The sequence below is a fragment of the Pelodiscus sinensis genome, chromosome 14, assembly GCF_052426305.1.
Source record: "Pelodiscus sinensis isolate ZL-2025 chromosome 14, ASM5242630v1, whole genome shotgun sequence".
In the NCBI taxonomy this organism is placed as follows: domain Eukaryota; kingdom Metazoa; phylum Chordata; order Testudines; family Trionychidae; genus Pelodiscus; species Pelodiscus sinensis.
The window spans coordinates 3812274-3838158 of NC_143065.1; the positions used below are offsets into that span (position 1 = coordinate 3812274).

General features: G+C 43.3%; 1 protein-coding gene across 2 annotated transcripts in view; it reads right to left on the reverse strand.

Moving 5' to 3' along the window:
- Positions 1–11336: 11336 nt before the first annotated feature.
- Positions 11337–25885, reverse strand: part of ANXA2 (annexin A2) — a 44317-nt gene continuing 29768 nt past the window's right edge. For both annotated transcript variants that reach the window (XM_075897687.2, XM_075897688.2), the window contains 9 exons: positions 25290–25403; positions 20782–20872; positions 18751–18830; positions 17778–17837; positions 16263–16356; positions 15444–15539; positions 14259–14317; positions 12565–12687; positions 11337–11705 (listed from right to left, as the gene is read on the reverse strand). In XM_075897687.2, coding sequence (XP_075753802.1) covers positions 11646–11705; positions 12565–12687; positions 14259–14317; positions 15444–15539; positions 16263–16356; positions 17778–17837; positions 18751–18830; positions 20782–20872; positions 25290–25403 — 777 coding nt within the window. In that variant the 3' untranslated portion in view covers positions 11337–11645. The remainder of the gene's footprint in view (positions 11706–12564; positions 12688–14258; positions 14318–15443; positions 15540–16262; positions 16357–17777; positions 17838–18750; positions 18831–20781; positions 20873–25289; positions 25404–25885) is intronic.

Here is a 25885-nt window from a genome sequence, read left to right on the forward strand (position 1 = left end):
TGAGCCAGCCATTACATTAGGAAACTACACTTAGCCTACCTGGACTTCTCATCAACTTTTTTGAAATGTGAATTTTACATTAAGAATTAAGTACAATTATCTTTAAAAAAAGCCACCATGAAAAAAGATACAGCTCATTGGCTATCTTCATTAAGCCACTGACCTCTATAACCTAGATATACAAGAGTCATTCCACCCAATTAATTCTTTATCTATTTAAAATTTAAAGTTTCTTAAGTATAAACACCTGACTTTGCACATAGAAGGAAAGCATTCTGACACCCATGAATAATTGGAACTCTCCTTTAGCAAACCCACTTTAAAAGCACATGTTCACAGAAATTATTCTAATTGTTTTATCATCACTAAAGATTACAGAAGTGCAAAGGATGTTGAGCTGTTAGCAATTAAACCCTCAGTTGTTAATATGAAAACAGCAAAAGAAGTGGGATGTGTTTAATTTCCCACTGAGAAAGCCAGGAGAATTCTTTCCAAAGCACCTGTTTCCATCAGCAAGTAACAAATAATGTTGCTAGAGAATGGCTGCATCTAGATTGGCAGGACGCTTTTCCGCAAAAGCACTTTTTGCAGAAAAGCATCCGTGCCAATCTAGACACGCTTTTCCGCAAAAAAGCCCCAATCGCCATTTTCGCGATTGGGGCTTTTTTGCAGAAAACAAATCTGAGCTGTCTACACTGGCCCTTTTGCACAAAAGCTTTGCACAAAAGGGACTTTTGCCTGAACGGGAGCAGAATAGTATTTCCGCAAGAAGCACTGATTTCTTACAGTAGGAAATTCAAGCGGCCAGTGTAGACAGCTGGCAAGTTTTTCTGGAAAAGCGGCTGATTTTCTGGAAAAACTGGCCAGTCTAGACACAGCCGAAATGTTTTTGGTCCTAAAGACTTCTTATTGAAGGAACAGGGAAAAGAAGTCCCATGCTGCCTTATGCCATTATTAACCTGCTTTTTAAATAGATGTGTATAAAACCCTCTTGGTTTTGAGCAACCCAAACATTTTTAGAATTGAAAGGACCTGCTTGAGCTCCCAAATCCTATAATGCACTTTAAAATTAGAGACACACCAATTATCAATATCATGGGTAATTATTCCCACTAAATATGCCTTTAATTTGAGCTTCTGGGGAAAGTCAAAACAGTATTTTTACATTAAGCTTTAGAAAGACAAGGTTAGTCAAGAGTCTAAAAAATGTAAATGTTTGCAGAGACCTCTGTTCACTGTATCTTTTTTTTTTTTTTAAAAGAGACAGTGAAAGTTCGAAGCTTTCTCCGAGCTCCCTCTTGTGAGCAACTGCTAAAAATGCATCTCTATTAAGAAACTGCAATTTCGCATCAAGATCTTTGTTTGTGTGTCATGCCCCTAAGGGTCTTGACAACATCAAGCTGTAGTTCCAAGAATATTATTTATATGTAACTATTTGTCTCTAGAGGGGAAATGTCAGTTTTCTGGGGCTCCAGTATGCGAACGCACTAGGCAACGCAGTATGGCTACGTCTACACTGGCCCCTTTTCCGGGAAGGGGCATGTAAATTTCACCAGTCGTGGTAGGGAAATCCCTGGGGGATTTAAATATCCCCCGCGGCATTTAAATAAAAATGTCCGCCGCTTTTTTCCGGCTTTTAAAAAAGCCGGAAAAGAGGGTCTACACTGGCCCCGAGCCTCCGGAAAAAGTGCCCTTTTCCGGAGGGTCTTATTCCTACTTCAAAGTATCACCCTTTCACAGGCATATTAGGTTGCATTAGGAGGAGCATTGCCAGCAGATCTAGAGAAGTGATTATTCCCCTTTATTCAGCTCTGGTGAGGCCACATCTGGAATATTGTGTCCAGTTCCGGGCCACCACTATAGAAAGTATGTGGATGCATTGGAGAGGGTCCAGTGGAGGGCAACCAAAATGATTAAGGGGGTGGAGCACATGACCTATGAGGAGAGACTGAGGGATTTGGATTTGTTTAGTCTGCAGAAGAGAAGAACATAAGAACGGCCGTACTGGGTCAGACCAAAGGTCCTTCTAGCCCAGTATCCTGTCTGCCGACAGTGGCCAGTGCCAGGTGCCCCAGAGAGGGTGGACCGAAGACAATGATCAAGCAATTTGTCTCCTGCCATCCCTCTCCAGCCTCTGACAAACAGAGGCCAAGGACACCATTTTATCCCCTGGCTAATAGCCTTTTATGGACCTAACCTCCATGAAATTATCCAGCTTCTCTTTAAACTCTATTATAGTCCTAGCCTTCACAGCCTCCTCTGGCAAGGAGTTCCACAGGTTGACTACACGCTGTGTGAAGAAGAACTTTCTTTTATTCGTTTTAAACCTGCTACCAATTAATTTCATTTGGTGTCCTCTAGTTCTTATTTATTAGTTTCCTAAATAGAACTTTTCTTTATCAGCCCTCTCCACGCCACTCATGATTTTATAGACCTCTATCATATCTCCCCTCAGTCTCCTCTTTTCTAGACTGAAAAGTCCCAGTTGCTTTAACCTCTCCTCATATGGGACCCGTTCCAAACCCCTAATCATTTTAGTTGCCCTTTTCTGAACCCTTTCCAAGGCCAAAATATCTTTTTTGAGGTGAGGAGACCACATCTGTACATAGTATTCAAGATGTGGGCGTACCATAGTTTTATACAGGGGCAGTAAGATATTCTGGGTCTTATTTTCTATCCCTTTCCTAATAATTCCTAGCAACCTATTTGCCTTTTTGACCGCCGCTGCACACTGTGTGGAAGTTTTCAGAGAACTGTCCACGATAACTCCAAGATCCCTTTCCTGATTTGTTGTAGCCAAATTAGCCCCCATCATACTGTACGTATAGTTGGGGTTATTTTTCCCTATGTGCATTACTTTACACTTATCCACATTAAATTTTATTTGCCATTTTGCTGCCCAAGCTTATATAGCTCTGGTAGACCCTCCCCCTGACTGAGGCTCAGCCAATTAACAGAGGCTTCTAGGTTTCAAACCTTTTAGAAGCTCCTTCAAACAAACAAACAGACAGACAGACAGACAAACACAAGCTCAGCACACAGCAAATAACTCCCCCACACACAAACACACACACTTCAGACAGCCACCTACCACAAGGGTCCCGTTTTTACTCCTCTTTTACCTGGAGAACTCCCTCTCCAAACTCTCCTGTTAGCTGTTCCTGGTCGCTGAGTCACCGGCTTATATAGCTCTGGTAGCCCCGCCCCCTGACTGAGGCTCAGCCAATTAACAGAGGCTTCTAGGTTTCAAACCTTTTAGAAGCTCCTTCAAACAAACAAATAATCAAACAAACAAACCAAACAGACAAACACAAGCTCAGCACACAGCAAATAACTCCCCTGCCCTCCCCCCCCCCCCACACACACACACTTCAGACAGCCACTTACCACAAGGGTCCCGTTTTTACTCCTCTTTTACCTGGAGAACTCCCTCTCCAAACTCTCCTGTTCCCAAGAGTGAGGGGAGATTTGATAGCAGCCTTCAACTTCCTGAAGGGAGGTTCCAAAGAGGCTGGAGAGAGGCTGTTCTCAGTAGTGATGGATGGTAGAACAAGGAGCAATGGTCTCAAGTTGCAGTGGGGGAGGTCCAGGTTGGATATTAGGAAAAACTATTTCACGGGGAGGGTGTGGAAGCACTGGAATGGGTTACCTAGGGAGGGGGTGGAATCTCCAGCCCTAGAGGTTTTTAAGTCTCAGCTTGACAGAGTTCTGGCTGGGATGATTTAGTTGGGATTGGTCCTGCCTTGGGCAGGGGGCTGGACTTGATGACCTCCTGAGGTATCTTCCAGCTCTATGATTCTATGAATAGGAGAAAACAGTTTGTAGCTGACCTTCCTCCTAGGGGGCTCATCAACTCCTACTATAGTCAGCAAAAAAATCAAATATGAAGAACTAAGGGGTGCTCCTCCCCACCCAGTGCAGAAAACTCCTGCTCCTTCACAGCAAGAAGTAACTGAAACCACTTGGAGACCCAATAGCAAGAAATTTTCTGCTTTCGTTCAATGTATGTCGTCGGTTTTTTAGGTCAAACTTGGGCAATAGGCTCCCTGGCTCAGAAATCTGTGTCTGGCTCCTGACTTGGCTATACATGACTAGTTTCCTTGCCAAGGCATTCTGTGCCTCAGCTTCCCATTTGTTAAATTGGGTTCTTACCTCTCTCCCGCACCAGGGATCTGTGGTCATGATTTACTTAGTACCTAAGGCCCAGATCCTCAAAAGCATTTGTGAACCCCTCAGGTTCCTCACTCATGACGTCTGGAGATTCCCTGGCTGTTGTGAGACGTTGTGCTGCAGTTGGGGCTCCTAAGCCAGAAAGTGCTCTTAGGATTCTCTGAGGCCTTTGTGTACCATTGGGAGGGGAACGCTAGGGTGCATGTTCTACTGACTAACACCTGAAGGCAATGAAAACCAAGGTCTTGCCTCTGCTCAATCAGCACAGATTCCCAAGTGTAGCTTTTAAAGAGCTCTTCCGTGCACAGTGGATGGTGAATGATGTAGTGGCCATCTTTGGTAAACTAAGCATCTAAACTATACTGCTTACAAATTTCAGTTCTACTTACACAGGCTTTTTAGGTACTGGCCTTGCAGAGAGTGGAATTGTTAGTGCCCAGCCTACAATGCTAATGCTAAAATCCCAACCTTGCAAATTTGTCATCGATTTTGGAGTCTCACTAAGGAACTGTATGAAGAGCATGATTTAAACCAAACGTTTTAGGTTTGTACTCAAACATACCAGTCCTTAAATGAAAGCTAAAATATTTGTGTATATTTAATTAAAGTTTTTTTCATACTAATATATGTAAAGTCTGATTGTGCTTGGACTCCCTCCTCCCTCATTCAAACACTGAGAAAGGTGTTTTAGGAAAAGAAGAGGTATTAAACTAAAGATACTTGGGGCTGTTAGTTCCTGGGCCTTTTTGACATAGGGTCTCATTTTCACATGACTGCTTTTATTTCTGTTCCGTGTTCATACAAAATGACACTGGCCTTCCAAATCTAAATTTAACTTTGCTTTTCATTAACCACTTACATGGAATTTCTGGAGAGGGGAGTTTTGAATGTCCCCTAGCAGAGAAGCTGAGCACATGAGCCATCAAACTCTAGCTGCGCATTCCATTGACTGCAAAAAAATCTCTGTTGTCTGATTTCTTTTATGGGACTACATTGAGATATGACATCTAATTATATTAAGCTAGTGATCTGCTCTCTTGGCAAGTAGTTTTAATGTACAAATCCAGAAGGAAAGGTGTTTTTGTGAGCAGGTAGGAATGCTGCTGCTCCATCAAGCATTACATTGGAGGTGCTCCTGGAAAAAAAATTACATTTGTGTATACAGAGCCCAAGACTGCAGCTGAATTTTGGTCACTGCAGATATTTCCACACCAAATCTGAAAAGCTAGCTGTGTGGCAGCAAGAAAAACTGCTTCCTGCTTTAAGAGCAACATGACCTGGGTAGCTGTTTGTGGCCCATCCACCTTTCAAAAAGGTTGCTTTAAAAAAAATCTCCAGGCAGTAGAACCGTCTTTGCAGCAGGGCTACAGGCCAGATAACATCTGAGGGGAACACCTGATGCTTGTTGGTGGCTCTCTGCTACTAAAAGGCATCACAGCTGCTAAGTGAGGGCATTACGTTTTCCTATTACAGTTATGTAATATGCCAATATTTATATGTTAATATTTATATTATATTTACATTTAGATATTTATATAAATATTTATGTTCAACTATTTATATCACATCCCAACCACACACACGCACCAAGCTTGGGCCCCTCTGTTGAGCAGCATGTAATTATACACAATGGCAACCAACGAGCAGACCACGTTAAGCCCTGAACCCACACTAAGACCCACAGTGAGGTTCCTCTCCCTTTGGCGCTCCCGAAGGCCACGAGAGCCCAGCTCAGCCTTGCAGAGCTGGAGCCCATCGCCTACACGGCTTTCGTATCGGTGTAACTCTGTGTGGCTGTGTCTAGACTGCATCCCTTTTCCGTAAAAGGGACGCAAATTAGACACATCGCAATTGCAAATGAAGCAGGGATTTAAATCCCCCCGCTTCATTTGCATAAACGTGGCTGCTGCTTTTTTCTGGCTCGGAGCTTTGCTGGCAAAAAGCGCCAGTCTAGACGGGGATCTTTCAGAAAATAAAGCCTTTTCCGAAAGATCTCTTATTCCCTTTTTTAAGAGCAATAAGGGATCTTTTGGAAAAAGCTTTATTTTCCGAAAGATCCCCATCTAGACTGGCACTTTTTGCCGGCAAAGCTCCGAGCAGGAAAAAAGTGGCAGCCACATTTATGCAAATGAAGCGGGGGGGATTTAAATCCCCGCTTCATTTGCAATTGCGATGTGTCTAATTTGCATTGCTTTTACGGAAAAGGGATGCGGTCTAGACACAGCTTGTGGGTAAGGCCTGTGCCTTTGTACCAAGAGAGTGGTAGTGGTACGGCTCTCTAGCATGGATGAAGTCATGCTGGTGCAAAGGACAAAGGCTGCAGCTGGTAGGAGAAGCATTCAAGGCAAAAGACTCATGCGCACAAAATGAGACCCCAAGGGTGTCAGGAAAATCTTTCACAGGAATAGAAAATAGCTTTTCTGACCCTTTGGGGGTTTTAAAATCCACTCTCATGGGCCCTTCCAAGACTGGAAGAGTGCGGTGCCTTTCGCTAGCAGATGGGCTGTCAGTGGTTAACGAGCAGCCCCCCGATCAACGTCAGTGCGGGGCTGCTCCAGGCTGGTCCAGCCAGAGCAGCTCCCTGCTTGTGGCATGCCTCCAGCCAAGCTGCCACAGCCACAGCGGGCCCAGCCTAGCCGGAGCAGCCCCCTCAGCCGGAGCAGCCCCTGCCCATAGAGGAGGGGCCACTCCCACCTGCCACTCCTTGCCACAGGTGGGGGCCGCACCAGCCCCACTCACCCCCATTTAAGCTTTTAACTGGTTAACTGATGAAATAGGATTGTACATCCCTAATGAGAGTCGCTCCTTTCCATGGTAAGCAGGAGGGCAGGACAGACCTCAGCTCCTTTTAGCGGTTAGTTCACATACAAGGTACTGGGTGGCAGTGTTTTGGCTCCTCAGAAGAATGGCCATGCTGGGTCATATCAAAGATCCATCTAGCCCAGTATCCTGTCTGCCGACAGTGGCCAATGCCAGATGCCCCAAAAGGAGGGAACACAACAGGTAATCCTCACGTGATCCCTCTCCTGTCACCCACCTCCAGAGAAACAGAGGTAGGGACACCATTCCTACCCATCCCTGCTAATAGCCTTTGATGGATCTACCATCCATGAATTTAGCTTGCTCTTTTGTGGACTCTGTTAAAGTTCTAGTCTTTACAACATCCTCTGGCAAGGAGTTACACAGGTTGACTGTGCACTCAATGAAGAAAATAGTCTGTTTCTTTTCAACCTGCTGCCTATTAATTTCATTTAGTGATCCCTAGTTCTTATATTGTGGAAATAAGTAAATAACTTTTCCTTATTGACCTTTTTGACACCAGTCATGATTTTATAGACCTCTATCAAATTCCCCCTTTGCTAAACTGAAAAGTCTAATCTTTTTAATCTCTCTTCATATGGGACCCGTTCCAAACCCCTAATCACTTTTATTGCCTGTCTCTCAACCTTTTCCCATGCCAATTAAGGATGTTAAGGACTAGTCGACTAGCCGATAAGCAAATGCTTATCACATAGTCAACTAGTCAATTCCACCCCCGCCCCTGGGCCCGTGTTGCCTCTATCAGATAGAGGCAACAAAGTGTGTAGGGGGAGGGTGGGAAGAGAGACGGTATTTCAAAGCGGCAGTGCTGCATGGATCCCCGGGTCAGCTGGGAACACCCCAGCTGATCCCAGGCTCGGGTGGCATTTCTGTGGAACCCAGGATCAGCTGGGGAGTCCCCAGCTGACCCCAGGTTCTGAGGAAATGCTGTGCGGAACCACGGGCTGACCTCGGGTTCCACATTGAATTTCAAATTGGCAGTGCAACATGGAGCCCGGGGTCAGTGGGGGACTCTGAGTCCCCTGCTGACCCCAGGCTCCATGAGGACACTTCCACTTTGAAATGCACAAGCGCCCCCACTGTTTAACTGGGTGAACTGTTTCTGTTTAATCTCATTTTCATGTAGTCCCCCTTTCTAAAATTAAATGGCACAGTGTTGGGCAGCTGAGGAGTTTTTCCCACCACAGGGATGTTATATTTACCTCTTAGGACTAAATCAAGAATTGCCTCTCCCCTTGTGGGTTCCAGAACCAGCTGCTCCAAGACGCAGTCATTTAAGGTATCAAGAACTTTTATCCCTGCATCCCATCCTGAGGTGTCATGTACCCAATCAATATGGGGATAATTGAAATCCCCCACTATTATTATTGTGATAGCCTTGCTAAATTCCCTCAGTCACTATCACTGTCCTGATCCGGTGGTCGATATTATATCCCTACTGATATATTCTGATTATTGGAGCATGGAATTACTATCCATAAAGATTGTGTAGAACATTTTGGCTCACTTAAGAAATAGGTCAACGGAGGGATGATAGGAGTTACTATAGGGAACTTTCTGGGTGTCTGGCTAGATGAGTCTTGCCCACATGCTCAGGGTTTAGCGGATCGCCATATTTGGGGTCGGGAAGGAATTTTCCTCCAGGGTAGCTTGGCAGAGGCCCTGGAGGTTTTTCGCCTTTCTCTGTAGCATGGGGCACAGATCACAGCTGAAGGACTCTCTGCATCTTGGGGTCTTCAAAGTATTTGAAGGCTTCAATATCTGAGACATAGATGAGAGGATTATTCTGGGAGGGGTGGGTGCGATTCTGTGGCCTGCACTGTGCAGGGGTCAGACTAGATGATCATAATGGTCCCTTCTGACCTTAAAGTCTATTTTTACATCGAGTCTACATTTTCTTCATTGTGCCACTCTCTCACCACCACATGTTCTGTCCTTCCAATATATTTTGTGCCCTGGTATGACTGTGTCCCATTGATTGTCCTCATTCCATCAAGTTTTTGCGATGCCTGTTATATCAATAGCCTCCTTTAATGAGGCACGCTAGTCCAACTATCTTACTTAGACTTCTAGCATTTGTGTATAAGCACTTTAATAAGTAGCTAAATTCACTTTGTGGCAAACCATGGTGCTCAGAATTTCCCTTGTGCCCCAGGGCAGAGTCTGCAAGGGTTGGGCTAGTGACTCAGGCCCTGCCTGACTTCTGGGGATGGGGGCAAGAGGACATGGAATGGCTGGAGTGGCTACTGTGATTGGGCCGAGGAGCAGGTGGTGTGAACAGTCTGGAGCTGTCAGCAATTGCTTCCTGAAAGACAAGGGTGAAGCATCAGGCCCCTCTTCCCAGTCTGGAGCCAGCTGTGGCCTCACCTCTCAGGAGCTCCCCTGCACTTTCTATGCCAAGCTCTAGCCCAAACCTGGGCTGACCTCCATATTTCCCATGCAACCACCTCTCCATTCCTCCCTGTGCCTGATTCTCCTGTTCCCCAAGCTGAGTGTCCGACCACCTCTCCAATCCTCCTCCGGAGCCCTTCCCCGCCCCCTGCCTCAGCAAGTATGGTGGTTGCTTTCACACAGCAGCTCCCTGTGGTGAAAGTGTTTGATTGGGGCAGGTGTACTGTGAGTGTACATCCATGTCTGTGACTTCCCTGGATTCAGCCTCACTTAGGGTCGGGGGTGAAGCTCTGACATAGGGAGCAGGGCAGCCAGTGACCCCACAGAGGCACACTCCTCCCCCCAATTACTGCAGCTTGCAAATGTTTTGCTTTGCTTTCTTGGTGTCAGGCCATCAGTGTAAGGGTCTGAGGTTGAAATTTAGGTCCATTAATGGCTACTAGCCAGGATGGGTAGAAATGGTGTCCCTAGCCTCTGTTTGTCTGGAAATGGATGACAAGGGAGGGATCACATGATGATTGCCTGTTGCGTTCACTCCCTCTGGGGCATCTGGCCACTGTCAGCAGACAGGATACTGGGCTGGATGGACCTTTGGTATGACCCAGTATGGCCGGTCTGATGTTCTAAATTGGAGCTAAATGTAAGTTGTGAATTCCTAGGACCCGATCCTGACACAAGTAATCCATGCTCCCTGTTGGAAAAATCTGGCCCAGAATCTCTGTCGGGACTAGCAAGCCATTGCACTCACGGACAGTGAACATTTATTTCAGTTCTAATAACATTTTCTAAAACAGAGCCTGCTGGATGGGGGACATCAGTTACAAACATTAATGAAGCAGAGAGAGGAAACAGAAGAATGTCAGGTTAGATAAAATGCAGAGACCAACATGATTTGCTTTCTGAGGCCACTCACTGTGAAGTTTATATTACTGGATATGATTTTACCACTTCAGGTGTATCAAAGGCGACCAGAAGGAAGGCCAGAAGCCACCTCCAGATCAAGAACAGCCGGGAACTTAATCAATGCCTGTAACTGTCTGCAATCCAGTATGAAACAGCATTTTTTTGTAAACGAATTCAGAATAATCTGAAAAAATAGGGCGTGTTCCCCTTTAAAATTAGACAGGTGCGTTCAGTGAAAGATTAGTATTATCTACTGAATGGTCCCACTGGCCAGCTCAAGAGGTATATTTGACAAATTTGAAAAGCTCAGTTCTCATTCCTGCATGGTATAACCTTCTGCAGATTGTCAGATCCTGCTCTGAAATATTTTCTAGCACCCTCCTACTCACTCCCGCCCCCCAATTCATGGTATTAAGCTCTTATTTCTAGATCATCATCATCATGAGATATCCAATCTCAAACTGCCTCTGATCTAGCAAGGAATATTTCTCATCCAGGGCCTTGCATCAGGGCAACATGAAGAAAATTTCATGGAGAAAATAAAGCAGGCAAAAAACTGTAAGGCTGTGTCTACATTGGCATCCCTTTCCGGAAAAGGGATGCTAATGAGACACATCGCAATTGCAAATTCCGCGTGGGATTTAAATATCCCCCGCGGCATTTGCATTTACATGGCTGCCGCTTTTTTCCGGCTTGGGGATAAGCCGGAGAAAAGCGCCTGTCTGGACGTGATTCTCCGGAAAATAAGCCCTTTTCCGGAGGATCTCTTATTCCTACTTTCAAGTAGGAGTAAGCGATCCTCCGGAAAAGGGCTTATTTTCCAGAGAATGACGTCTAGACTGGCGCTTTTCTCCGGCTTATCCCCAAGCCGGAAAAAAGCGGCAGCCATGTAAATGCAAATGCCGCGGGGGATATTTAAATCCCACGCGGAATTTGCAATCGCGATGTGTCTCATTAGCATCCCTTTTCCGGAAAGGGATGCCAATGTAGACACAGCCTGAATGTTTACATGTCAATCTACGCTATGAAACAAAGCACCCAACAGAAAGACATGTTTTCTTAAAGTAAAAATTCAGTTTTATTTGTATTTCAACAGAAACATTACATAAAGAGGCAGAGTCTTTCACAAACACATTTCACCTCCTTATCCTTGGAATGTTCATTTTTCTTGCGAAAAAGGACTTTGGTAAAGCCAAGCAATGCACTGTTATCTAGAGAAGTACAAGAAAGCAAACAATACCATCCATCTTGCAAATACAGAGGCAAGTTAAAGTTAGCTAGGCAAGTCGATTTTCCTAGGACTGCAGGAAGATTAAGAACAAAAAAGCACATCTGTTGACAGATTTCTTTGGTCACAGTTTTCAGTCCTCTCCTCCACACAGGTTCAGCAGTGCCCTCTGGTAATCGCCCTTTGTATCTTGCTGCAAAGTGAGAGAAGAAAAATGAAAAGGAAACTTTAGGAAGAAGCAAAGATTACACAAAGTCCCAGGGTGACCGCACTCTATCATGGACTTGCTGGAAAAAGTTTGAGTAGGAGTCTATTTATAGGCAGAAGTTTCTACACTGTTTGGCAGGTACCATGATAAAAGTGGGACCAGTAAGGGGAATTATATAAAATTAACAAACTAATGGCAAGGAGCAAAGGAACATGGTTCAATTCTATCCTATAGTTACCATCTATTCACTAATCTAGTTCCAGGAAAGCATTCTTCCATGAACATAGCTACCACCTCTCAGGGAGGTGTATTAATTACAGTGATGGTGGAATCCATCCTGCGTCTACTCTGAAACTAGTGGCACTGCTAAGTGGCACCAACAAAGCCCCCCATTGTCCATGTAATATTTTTAAAGAAAAAAAATGGCTTGAGATTTATCTTCTGCATACTCCATATGGGCCAGGGCTATGGTAACTTCCACAGACAGCACGGCTTAGAATCAGGGCAGGATCTCGTCTTCCTTGGGCAGCTCCATAACAGCCTGTCTGTGGCTATTTTTTTCTGGTTCTCTTTGTGGGAAGGCCCAGCTTATTGACACCAACATTCTCCCCACAGACTGCTCAACACAGCAAAAGTGGCTTAAGCTCTGCATATAGCTAGATTCACTGTATCCAACTGCTGAAAGCTAAGGGTGGGATTTTCAGAAGTGAGAGACACTGATCCAACTGCTCCCACTGAAGCCAATGATAAAATTCCCACTGACTTTAGCAGGAATACTTAGACCAATGCTGGGTGCCTCTGAAAACCTCAGACATGGATTATAACAAGGAGCCTCATGATTTACCTGGATGAAATAATAGAGGGATTTTCCATATTTCCTCTTGAATTCACTCTTAATTTTCAGCATATCAACCTCCGAGCGGGAGACCATAATCCTGATCAGGATCTTATCACGGGTTCCTTTGCCCTAAAAGCAAATTTACATTGAGAGCTGTAGTATGGCGAAGTGAAAAAACGAGAGAACCAGTGTAATGTAAGAAGGAAGAAACTCTACTGATGAGCTGTACTTTGCCACAGGGACATAAGAACGGCCATATTGGGTCAGACCAAAGGTCCATCTAGCCCAGTATCCTGTCTGCTGACAGTGGCCAAAACCAGATGTCCCAGAGGGAGGGATCACAACAGGTAAACCTCATGTGATCTCTCCCGACATCCACCTCCAGAGAAAGAGGCCAGGGATACTATTCCTGCCCATCCTGGCTAATAGCCATTGATGGACCTAACCTCCATGAACTTCTTTCTGCATTCAAAGTCCTCCTAAAAACCTGAGAAACGAGCTTATTTTCCAAACAATACTCTCCACCACCTGACAAGAGACTATATTTCAGTGCAGCAATTAAAAACAAAATTAGCCTCTGAAGGGCAACCTTCCCTCAGCCCAAGTTTTAACTATTTTATGTTACTGCTCAGTCTGAACCTTAACTATTTGTAAGTGTTCCATTAAATCAATTTAAAGCACATGGGTCTGAGAGTCTGAAGGTTCAATCACCAGTTCAAAGAGGCTCATCACTAATGTATTTGGTATCTGGAAGGTTTCACTCAGACTTGCTTAACAATCCTCTCTCTAGGTAACAGAATGTTTATATATTTTATAATAATCTTTCGCTTCTTTTAATCAATCTTGTTTCATACTTGGGACCTTTTCTACAGTCTGGTGACTGAACTGGGACACAAGGTGATCTTACATGTGCCCTAAAACAATTTCTTGTGACTTGTGTTGGTTCATTGCCTGTATTTTCACTCCCCAGAATTCTGGTATTCACCAGGTTGCAGTCGTGCACTTTGCAAAGTTTCATTATTCCATTCCTACACTCACTTTCTCTTGCTATGTATGTTGTGTATGGAATCTCTCTGACTCCTACCCATGGGCCAGATACATTTCTCATTCACTTCGATGGAAGTCAGAGTAGGCTAGAGCTTGAACTTAATTTGAGTGTCAGGCTTTGTTCTAACTGCTCATCAGTGCTCCCAGCTTATCTAAGTCAGTCTAGCTTTTTGTCACTTTCCTCTACTTTAATTGGTGCTTACCCCGGAAACACCAGACTAAGTTTATTCTAGAAAAAAATGAACACTAATATTTCATCAAGGTCTATATTCCTGGCCTAAGGAAAAACATGCACGTGAGAGACTGGTGCGGAAAAACTGATAGTCACCACTGCTCTGCACTTTTAAGTAACAATTGTAGGGGCTTCTATTATAATTCTTTGTGTTCTACTTTTGCAAGCAGGTGCCATTAATCTATTTTTGCATCAAATGTCTCCTGACATCATTGATTAGGATACATTAGGCTAATTTCTCTATGCATAGAATTTAAAGCCTTCTTTTGCAGAAAGCTGGCCATGATGCCATCATTAGGTATTCCAGTGCCATCTAAACAATCACAGATTTCATGCAGACTAAAGATCAAAAGGTAGTTGACTACAAAGATGTACAAAAAATTCAGTACAAGGAAATAAGGCCTTCTTCAGTCCACCTTACCTTCATGGAGTCGTACAATCGATCAGCAAAATACAGCTGCTTGTTCTGAATGCACTGGACTGCAAAGTGAAGAACATAATATTAGTTAAGTATACTGCAGACAGTCAGATCAGCAAACTAAAATGACTTAGACTCCTTCTTTATAGATCTGATCGCTGAACTAGGAAAGGGTTTTCAAGATCTGATTGCTGAACTAAGAGAGGATTTTCCCACCCCCCAAAAAAACAAACCAACCAACAAAAACCTTAAGGACAAATGATCTGTGCCTGAAACATTTACTACCTAGAAGCTAATATGTTTAAGTAACTGTACCAAGGAAGGTTTGCAATTTAACCATAAGTCCTTAAAAATCAAATAAAATATTTTCTTTCCTTCAATTGCCATCTTATCTCATTATGGCCCGTCCCCCCCAGGTTTCAGTCTTTGATCCATACTCATCTTAATACATTCTGATCACATTCTTTTTGAGAATGCAAATGCAGATGACACAAATAGAACAAACAAGAACCTGGCTCTACCATAATTTCTATCAATTCGGTGCATCTGAAATGAATAACCCCCTACAATAACGTCCCTCCACCAAATGTCACCACAATGGACTCTACAGCCTCCTGAGGTCTATGATTCTATGATTACTCTCATTCCACAACCCAGATCTCACATTCGCCCTTGTGTTGCCATTCATTTCACAGAATACAGTCTCAAATCAACCTCCGTTTTCTAGTCTCCAGAAGCCTTAGACTGGCTTCAACCCAACACACACATACGTACATACGCCCTTCCAGCCACCAACCCTCTACAGTCTTTTTGAACTTTTCAGGTTTCCAAAGAGGAAATCACAAGCAAATATTTAATGCCTCAGATTGGAGCTGTAATCGCCCTTTTTACAAACAGCTGGAAGAACAACTGTTTCCACTGAAGATTATAAACTGGAGATGAACTCACAGCAAATCATCCACTTTGGGGAATGAAGCTGACTTTTACCACAGGGCAGTAAATCACTCACTAAACTCCTCCCACTTCAGATTAAATAATAAAATACAATGACTGATCCCGCACTGATAGCGCTCCGAGCTTCTCCAGGATCCTCGAATTGGTCTTGAAACAGCCGGGCTCTGCCTCGTCTCAGCAAGTATAATGTGAGAGCACTTCCATTCTTAATAACCTTAACAATGGTTTTCTTACCAAGATTAAGGAAGGCATTTTCCAGGTCTCCCTTGACCTCCTTCTTGATGCTCTCCAGCATATCATAAGGGCTATAGCTCTTGTACCTCTCAAACACTATAGTGAGGAAGAAAATAATTAAAGAACAGGAGTGCACCTGAGTTGTACACACAAATTCAAGGGGGAAGAAAGATAATGTGCATAAAAACCTGCATAATACAACTAGAAAGGGGCCAGGGACATTAAGAAATCTGACCACCAATATCTTGATCGTATGCTACTTCATTTTGATTGCCATGAATATTTAAGGAAGTTCTCGATTCATCAATGATTTGGGAAAATGTCACCACGTATTGGTTTTCTCACTATGATATATAAAAAATTATTGTGAGAGATTGCCCATTAGACACATATTGGGTCCATCTGCTCTACTTCACACTGTGGCATTTATGCCCTCAGAAATAAAACTCTTAAAGGAATTTCCTGGACAGTTGTTATGTGAAAACATCAGAGGCCACTCCTAGGGCCCACTGACAGAAACGTTACATGTGTGATGTTCGCATATGGAAAGGATACGCTTAAATGGTTCCAGGAGTGAATTTAGAGAACATTCCCGAAAGTGCTGCTTTTGGGCGTGTATACGTATGTTCGAATCGGTGGACTAACATATTTACTCTACAGACACAAATGCATTTCTTTTCAAATAGTCATGGTTCAGCAGATACACTTTCCACAAACATCTCCCTGTTTCTGGGTTCTTGCTTGATTTAATCATTATTGCAACCACGCAATGACCATCTCCTAACTCCCTCTTCTCGATTTTTTTATTTTCAGCAGTACCTTTCTGGAGGTGGGGGATGCTCCTTTCAGTCATAATATTGATCCACTTAGGAACATCAGTTCCCTTCCTCTTCACACCAGCGTCATAGAGGTCCTGTGGTTAGATGAAAAGTCCTATTTTAGTCACCCAGGGTAAAATGAAGGAGCCACTGCAAAGCTATAGGATATTTCAGAAGAAAAGTCCTACTTGAGCCAAACCAGAGGGAAATGTTAAATATAGACACATACGTAACCTAACCACTGAGGGGGATGCATACAGAACCATGGACTTATAGACCTGATTCTCGACTAACAAGGTTTAATTGCTATAATTCCATTGGCTTCGGTGAAGATACTCTTGACCTCCCAAAGAACAGTCAGGTCTTGGGTTTAAATGGTGACAGGAACAGTTTCATAAAACTGTTAATACATTTAAATCATTACTAGGGAGCTGTGCCACCTACTCGCTACGCTCACCAACCCTCCTCTCATGCGGGGTAGCCAACCCTACCGCCCCCGTCACCAGGGAGGGGCAGGCTGCAGCTACACCAGCCCAGGACCCTTCTCCTTCCCCAACTCCCACCCCCACCCCCCGCAGCTACGTCAGCTGGGGCCCTCTCTCTCTTCCCTCCCTCCCGGCTGCAGCCTAACCCTAACCCCGCCCCCCAGGCGAAGCCGTACCAGGCCTGGCTCTGTGGCTGGAGAAGGCTGGGCCAAGGTGTGCCAGGACATGCCAGACTCTGCTCCCGGCTGCCGGGCAGGGCCAAGGCCATGCCAGTCCTGGCTCCCCCATCCCAGACAAGTCCGAGGCCGTGCCAGACCCAGCTCTGCCCTTGGCCTCAGCAGCCCAGACTCTCTCCCTGCCTGGCCACAGGGGGCTGGGCCAGGTCGAAGGCACAGCCAGGCCCAGCTCTCTCCCCGCAGCTGCCAGGGGGTTGTGCCACTCCCCCCATCCAAGCACGGGGGAGGGAGGAAGGCCGCATCGCTTGCAGCTCCCATCCAAGCACGGGGGAGGAAGGGGCCACGTGGCTGCCAGTTCCACAGGGGGAGGCCACATGGCTGAGGGAGGGGCTGCGGGACACAGAGTAATGCATGACGTCACTCTGTTGTCTCACAGGAAGAGGTTTTTTTAGAGAGAGAGAGAGAGAGAGAGAGAGAGAGAGAGAGACAAGAAAAGACTTCTCCATATTCTCTCTTGGAATCATCTGGGCACTATCATTTCTCAGTCTCAGCAGAGGATCATTGCCCTGTTATGCAACTCCACTAGGAAGTCTCTTTATCAAGGAAGCAATAGGACAGCTATGTATGGTACAGGTGGGAAAGGGAGCCCTGGTATGGAAAGGGCTGAGCTCATGATCCTAAGTGCAACATGCTGAAACCAATGTTATCTGCCTAATCTGCTAGGGAACGTATGCGCACGCTCTCGGTGTGAAAAAGGAAGCAGCATTTCTACTCTCTATTCAGAGTTTTCTGACATGTATTTTCAGATGGAGCACATTTTGGACAGTTCAGTTACCACTGGCCCTCAGCACTTACCCTGGCATCCATGTCAATCAACTCATAATCAATCACAGAGGTGTCCTCAGATCTTTTACCCTTCAAACAAGAAGAATAAACATTAAGCAGATGTATCCGAATTCAAAGAGTGGAAGCTGCTATCTACGTGGGTTTGTTTCAGTTCATGTCAGCCAACGTTTCCCAAATGAGCATTACAGCATGTTCCAGCTCCATTACAAAGCTCTGTTGTGCTTGTTACTCTCATCAACCTGCATGGTCATTCAGCATCTGCAGAGTGCGCTTTCAATCAGTCAGCTGTGCAGGGACAATGCACACGAATCCAAACTGGGTATCAGTCAGGGGACTGGATTTCTAGGCAATCGCTCATCACAGTCAATGTAAATAGCTGCCACCACAGGTGAGCAGACTGAGAAACATGATAGAATTAAGGAAAGCTAGACACTGACAGAACTGTCCTGTCCATAGGACAATTTGGGGCAGTTGCCTGGAGCTCCACGCTTTGGAGGGCCCCCCTGGCAATCACCCCAACCATCCTATAGATGGGACAGTCCCCCATCTTGATATTAGCCGGGGGGCGGGGGGGGGAGGACAACCTGGGGAATTACTCAGGGGCCAGCATTAGGGGGCAGGCCACCTGAGGCAGGAGGTGCAGCAAGGGGAGCCGCTCCACTGCCATCTCCCAGCTGAGTCACTCCACTTCCCCAGGGCAGCAGGGAGCTAAGCGCCCTGGCTGGGAGATGGGCAACAAAGCGGCACAGGCTGCTGGGTCACTCAGCTTTCTGCAGCTCTCACTGCCATAGTGAGTGAAGGGGGCCCCGACCCCGCTACCGCCCCTCACCAGACACCCCAGTAATCCCCCAGATTAAATCACTGGGGTAGGAGCTTCAGGGAAGTGGTGCAATGGGAGCAGGAAGGAGTAGAGCAGGGGCAGAGTCTGAGGCAGAATTGCCCCAGGCTCCACCCTCACCTCACAGACTCAGAATAGCGTTACCTTTGCCAGGGAAACCATCAGCTTGCGGAAGTCGCCAGAGGTGTCAGAGATAATGTCCTTTTCCAGTTCTGTTTTGTACACTAGAAAACAGCAAATACTTTTCTATTTACTGCTGACCCACTGAAATTACTCCATACCTCATCACGGTCAACTGGAGGGGTGGCATCTGCAAGTTACTTTAGATACTGTTATGGGAAGACAAATAGGAACCACCAGCTAATCTATTAAAACAGTGTAACAGGCTGGATCACGGGTAGCCCTGCTCATATCCCTAGGGCAGGCAAGGCTCTACCATCCAGGTGTGCATTGCTAGCCGTTATTACAATCACAAGACCAAGGCTCTTGCATGTTTCATTACAGAAGATCCAGATTACCAAGCCCTGATTTTTTTAGACTGTTTGCAGCTAATAGACAATTTTATACAACATGACTATAGTTTAAATATGTATGCCTAAATACAGGAGTGCTTTCTTATCAGAGTATCAATTTTCTGCATTGCTACAAGACTGCTCCTTTCCCTCTGGAGTTCTATCGCTATCTCTCTCTGGATTGTACCATCTACAGGCTTTCATCCAATTCCTCGCTATAATAATTGTTTTCATCTTACGCCATTAACACTCAGCTATTTTTGTTCATACTGTATTGATTTTGCCATTGCTACTTTACAGAATTGTTTGCAGCTATCAAATATATCAGTATTTTCTCCAATTAAAGCTAAATAAGACTCTTGTAGTTACCTGTGAACACACTGAACACCTTTGTGATGAATGTGATTTGAAACATGAAAGGGTCATAAAAAATCTTAAGGAATACTATTTGATACTGAACTCACGTTCAAATCACTGTTAAATCCTGTTACCATCAACTTAAAAATACAGCTAGGAATGGGTAATATCCTACAGCAAAGTGTAAAAAAAAATCCATGCTTTTATCAAGTCTTGTCCAGATCTGCATGCCTTTTTTGGCAGCTCTATCAATTAAGGTGATAAAAAGGCTTCTTCAGTAGTTTCCAAAATCAGCTGCTCAACATGGACAGAATCTATGAGCAGTTTTTTGCTTTCGCTTACTCCAACTCTGTCTTTCTTATAATAGAAGCAGAAAACAGACTAGTGCTGCTGTTTTCACAGGAAACAAATTATTGGAAGATGCCCCCCATATTTGTTTACTATAAGATCTGCAGTTGATTCCAAGGCACCAAACCCTGAGATACAAATTTCTGACTCAATGGAGAATGCTTCTGGGATTCAAGTTAATTTCAAGATACAAAAATTAAGTAAAAACAACATTTGAAAGGCACAATTGCACAGTACCTTAATCTATGCAGATTTGGTTATTAAGAAGGAGTGACAGTGGGTAAAATCCTGGGTTCTAAAGACAACAGTGTTGGCAGTATTTCACCCTAGAACATCTCCAATATCCAAGGGTCCATAAATCATAAGGAGTTATACACAATTACACTGAAAACTTCAGTTATGCCAGCATAAATACCTTTGCCTGTAGTATCTGACCAAATCAACAGGGATAATGAGAGCCCCTAGGAAGGCCAGTGGTTAAAAAAAGTCTTCCAAATTTTCCCATCACTCATCCAAAAGGAGAAAATGGGAGGGCCTAAGTCTGCTGTGTTGAAAACACTAAGGGTGTGTCTAGACTACAGGGTTTTTTCTTTAAAAAAAAAAAAAAAAGTGACCTTTTTCGAAAAACTTCACCTGTGTCTAGACTGCTGCCGTGTTCTTTCGAAATTAAATCGAAAGAACATGGCGGGTTTTTCAACCGCGGAAAAACCTCATTCTACAAGGAATAATGCCTTTTCTCAAAAGTATTCTTTCGAAAAAAGGCGTTATTGAACACAATCAGTGCTTTTTCGAAAGAGAGCATCCAGACTGCCTGGGTTCTCTCTTGCGAAAATGCGGCTCTCTTTTTTGAAAATACTGGTTGCTGTCTAGACCATCTCTGTCTAGACGATCTCAGCTTTCGAAAAAGCCTATTTCAAAAGAGGCTTGTAGTCTAGACATAGCCCAAGAAAATACTTACTTTCCCTGTAGACTTTATTAATTTCACAGAGCTCCTGGTTTGTCCTGGAGCAGATGATCTCAATGAGAGTATCTTCATCAGTTCCCAAGCCCTAAAAAACAGGTCAAGTTTCCATCAGACACTAAAAAAGGCCAGCCTGAAAGAATGGTTCTGAAACATTTGGCACACACTTTGGTGGTACTCTTTTCACTCAATCTTAGATAACACTCCCTTCCCCACACAGACATAAAAGTGTTAAGCTGGTATTTTTGCCAATGATATTGACCCTGGTGCTAATGGCTGAGCCTCTTTCTTCTCGTTAACTAGTTTGCTACTGGGTTAGTGACACAGCATAGAAAGCAATGTGAAAATGAATGCTACCCAATATCTCAGTTGTGACAAGCCAGCATTTCTCTATTAGAATCTTCAACTGGCATGGCTGAGTACTGATTTACTGGGAGCAGGCACCCACCCAATGCTAAAAATCTCCCTTGAAAACACAAAGGGTTTGTCACAGTGCATGGGAGGCCACAACCAAATTGAACTCTACCTTCCATACAATCACATAGTGGAATGTTACCTAATTTTGTATGTACAGGCAAATCACTACAGTCTAGCATAAAGCACAGAGGGCCGGAGTTCTTCCTCTGTCAATGACTAGCTGTTCAACCTTTGGGGAAAAAAATCACTTTGATCCTCAGTTTACCTCAATAGCAAATGGGACTAACAGTACTATTTATCAATCATGTAGGCTGCCGTGAGGCTGACATACTTTTTTTTTTTAAAGGACTTTTAAAAAGCCAAAGATAAGCTGTGTTTGAGTGCCAAGTATTAGTCTAATAACCTTGCAATACAGATAACGATATCAGTGGTAAACCACAAGCTGGGAGTATTTCAACACTGCTTTGACCATCTCACTGAGTTTCAAAGAACATAAGAATGGCCATTTTGCATCAGACAAAAGGTCCATCTAGCCCAGTATCTTGTCTGCCGACAGTGGCCAATGTCAAGTGCCCCAGAGGGAGGGAACACAACAGATAATCCTCACGTGATCCCTCCCATCGCCCATTTACTGACAAACAGAGGCTAGGGACACCATTTCTAGATGAGGCCAACGTGTCAATAGCAACCTGTCTGTTTAGTGCACTGGATCAAAAACTTTACCCCTTCATGTTGGGCGCCGACCCGGTCTCTTGTACACAGACAATCCTTGCCAGTCATTTAGCAAAGCTACTTAAACATAAGACTTGGGGTAATATGAACTCAGAGGCCAGCACCTTTCATACTCCTAATCCAGCAAAGCATTTAAGTAAATTCTTGACTTAAGGCATGTGAATATTCTCTGCTTGATTTTTCATTTAAAAGAAAAATGCTGTTTGTATTCATTTCTTTAACTGTTAAAGGTATGTGTTTCAGAACAGGTCCTACCAAAAATAACAGTATCTCTTATTTTATGCCCCTGATCAAGAAAAGCACTTCAGTACATGCTTTACTTGACATTAATGGAGCTATTCACGTGTTTAAAGTTAAGCTCATCCTTAAGAGCACTGCAGAATCAGCATACCTAAAGTAAGGAACATTATAATTTTCAAGAGGAATTGTTTATTTCAAATGAAAAATACCTTTTAACCATCAGATAATAATCCAAATAAAGATAGCCTCACCTCTACTTAGCTTTGTTAAAATAAAAAAATTGAGATTAACATTTTATACCCACAAAGAATGTTATGGCTCTTACATATTCTTTAGCTATTTTACAAGAGCAGAAATCAATACAGTAACCCAAAATTTAGAGGGATCTGGCAGTATTATTACCCATGTTAATACTAAGAAATAAAAGTGTCTTTAGCATGATAGACTAAATATTCAGATGAACAGACACATTTTGAACAAGCTGTATGTACTGAAAGGACATGATAAAATATGTATTGCAAAGTCTGATTTTGTGATCAAAGTGAAGATGTAATAATCAGGTTTCTATATTACTTGCCTTTCTGTAGAGCGACAGTAAAAACTAAACATAGCAACACTACTTTGAACTACAATGAATTACAATTGATTAAAATAGAAATCAAATATTGTTAATACAAACAGAAAATTACTAACCCCTATGAAAAGGTGTCAGGTGATAATTAAACCCTATAGGAGTTCAGATGCTCCAAAACAGTGTAGTTCAATCAATGTGCTCCTATCCTCAGGTACTGGTCAATTGTTTATTTCAAAGTTTTATTATGAAAAAGAGGAGAAGTTATTTCATGAGCCCATTCCTTTTCCTGAAGGGGTTTTACCCAAGATTTAATGAGGCTTTGTATTTGAAAAGCCAAAAAACCCCACCTCCTAAATTCCTAACTTTATCAAGGAAAAATATGTCATCAGCAAGACAGAAGTCATGTAGGTTACTTTTCTTATAGATGGTAAAAACGATACTCAATTCTGCTTTATGTTGAAAGTAAAATGATGGGGAAAGCTTTCCATAACATATCCATACAGCTTTACTGAATTAAAATATAATCTTAGGGTCTAATCGTAAAACATACTTCTAGGTAAGGCTACAAAATTAAACCTTAAGGCCTGGTAAATTCTTACTAACAAGGACTTTGGTGTGACTTCAGGCTTTTTAGATCCATTCATGATTCCTATAAATTGAGCAACTTTTCTACCTTGTGAGGTACACTGCTTCCAACAACAACGGATTAAAAACAAACAAAAAAGCCCAATTGCGCCTTTGTTTTGTGCACTCCAGTCCTCTGGTGGGGCAGCAGGTGTAATAGAGTGTCCAGCCCCCGGGTATCAGGCATTGGATCAGTGGAAGAGGTGAACATAAGGAGCTGATGAGGATAAATACTTTGTCACCAGCTGGAAGTATAACTGCACAATGCCACCAGCAATGGTTCTGCTGTGAGCTTTGCAGCCTGGTCTTCTAAATACAAATACAGTACTGCATCAGTGAGTGTCCATAAGCACAGACATATAAATAATGAGAAGACAAAATGATAAACAAAAGTCTATATAATCTAGAACAGTGTTTCTCAACCAGTAGTATGAGTATTCTCAGGGGTACTTGAGAGAAGTCTGGGGGATACCTCAACACAACTGAAATTTGGAGAAAGCTGACTTTTTGTACTTTTTACACCCCAAAATTTCACCACCTGCCCGGCTACGATTAAGTTGTTTAAACAGATGTGTTGCAATGGTAGAAAAAAATTGTGTGCGTCTGAAAACTGTAGGTACTGGGGGTACTTATACGTTTTTTTGAAAAACGAGTACTTTATAAAAAAGGTTGAGAAACACTGATCTAGAATAAAACATACTGTATCTGTTTCAGTCAGCAGAGGGCAGCATTTGATTGTTCAAAAGAACCAAATTTGCCTAGGAATTATTAAATGGTTTTGTACCCTTTCTATGAGCTAGGATGTCTAACTGTTTTGTTTCTTGCTCCCAACTTTAATACAAATTCTTCACACAAATATTTATTTTAAATTAATTAAAAAATTAACACACCATGGAATATCAAAAATGTAAGTGAGAAGGTGGATGATGAGGTAGTGTCTTTTACTGGACCAACTTCCGCTTGGCGAGAGAGAAGCTTTTGAGCCACACAGAGCTCTTCCTCAGGTCTGGGAAAGAGACTCCCAGCAAGGGAAGGGGCCACTCAACCATAAATGGTCCTTTACAATGTGTGCTAACCACTTACACTAAACCATCTTTACGCCTTGCATTTTGCTGTGATGCTGGGAGCTCCTTTCCCGGACTTGAAGAAAAGTTCTGGTAGCTCCAAAGCTTGCTGCTTACACCAAGAGAAGTTGTCCAACAACCAACATTACCTGATCCACCTCATCACTCAAACATCCTGGGACTGACACAGCTGCAAGACCACAGCATACAAAATGCTGAGTGAAATTTAGAAATATGAAACCCAAACTATGAGTTGTCTTGTAGGATTTTAAAAGCAAATCCTGGCACTGGTAGGTGTTCACAGTTTTGTATGCGCATAGTTAGTCAGTTTTCAAAGCCATCTTTTCACAGGCTCCTTGGGAAATCTGCCTTATGCACCTTCTTGTATTCAGATTCCAGGATGGGAAAGGATTAGGTAAGTCACGCTCTCACAATCAGTGGTGTGACCCAGTAAGTGGATATGATTTATGTTTTATCACAGGAATTTTCAGCTCCAGCTAACAATTCCACTACTTCATTTTAAGACTGTAAACACCTTTTTCTTTTAATGCAGAAATGCAATCAGGAAACTAATTTGTTTTCTCAGTGCTCTTATACAGGTTGCTATGCAAAGCAGCTGATCAATTATGGACTTAACTCTCTTTTCATTTTTCCATGTTATTTTTAAGAAGTGACAAAATTTAGGCTTGAGAATTCAACAAGTGGATACTGGTTCGGAGTGCTTTACATTGCACACGTGAAAACTGTAGCACTTAAAAATACGTGGCCATTTTAAAAAAAAATCATGGCCTCGAGTAGTAATTCTAAAGGATGGCATCAGACTTGGAGAGACTTTAATTTCAGTCCTCATTTACCTTCATGGCAGCTTTCAGTTCAGAAGCATCATACTGAGCCGGTGTCTTCAACAGGCCCAAAATAACTGTCTCCAGGTGACCTGATAAAGCTGACTTCAATGATGCAGAAAGGTCCTTAAAAAAAAGGTAAAAATGATTAAAGCTTATTTTTTACCTCCAGACAATTCTGTCTTCAGTGGTTGGAAAGACGGTCCCTGCTTTACCTGGAGAGTGGACAAGGAAACAGAAGGCAGGATATTTCTACAGAGAAATCTAGAAAGGAAGATGGGACAAGCGGCGTTTCCTTCACCCCTTTAAAGGAAATGATCATCAATCTGTTTACAGCCTAAGTCCCCAACCCTCACTGTGTCAGAGAAAAATAGAGGCAGATAGGATGTGTTGACAATCCAGGAGCTAAAGTTTAGAGTTCACATTATCTTAGGAGTTTCAGGTCTTATTTCAATTACACATACTAGTTGCCCTGCCACGCAGGTAAGAAACACCAAATCTTTAGCATCAGTTTTGGATCCACACACAGTCAGTAACCTCCTTAATTTGGACCTTTCAAAGGACACAGTGGGGTTCGTTGCTGCTGTTAAGAGTTCTCATCTGAATGA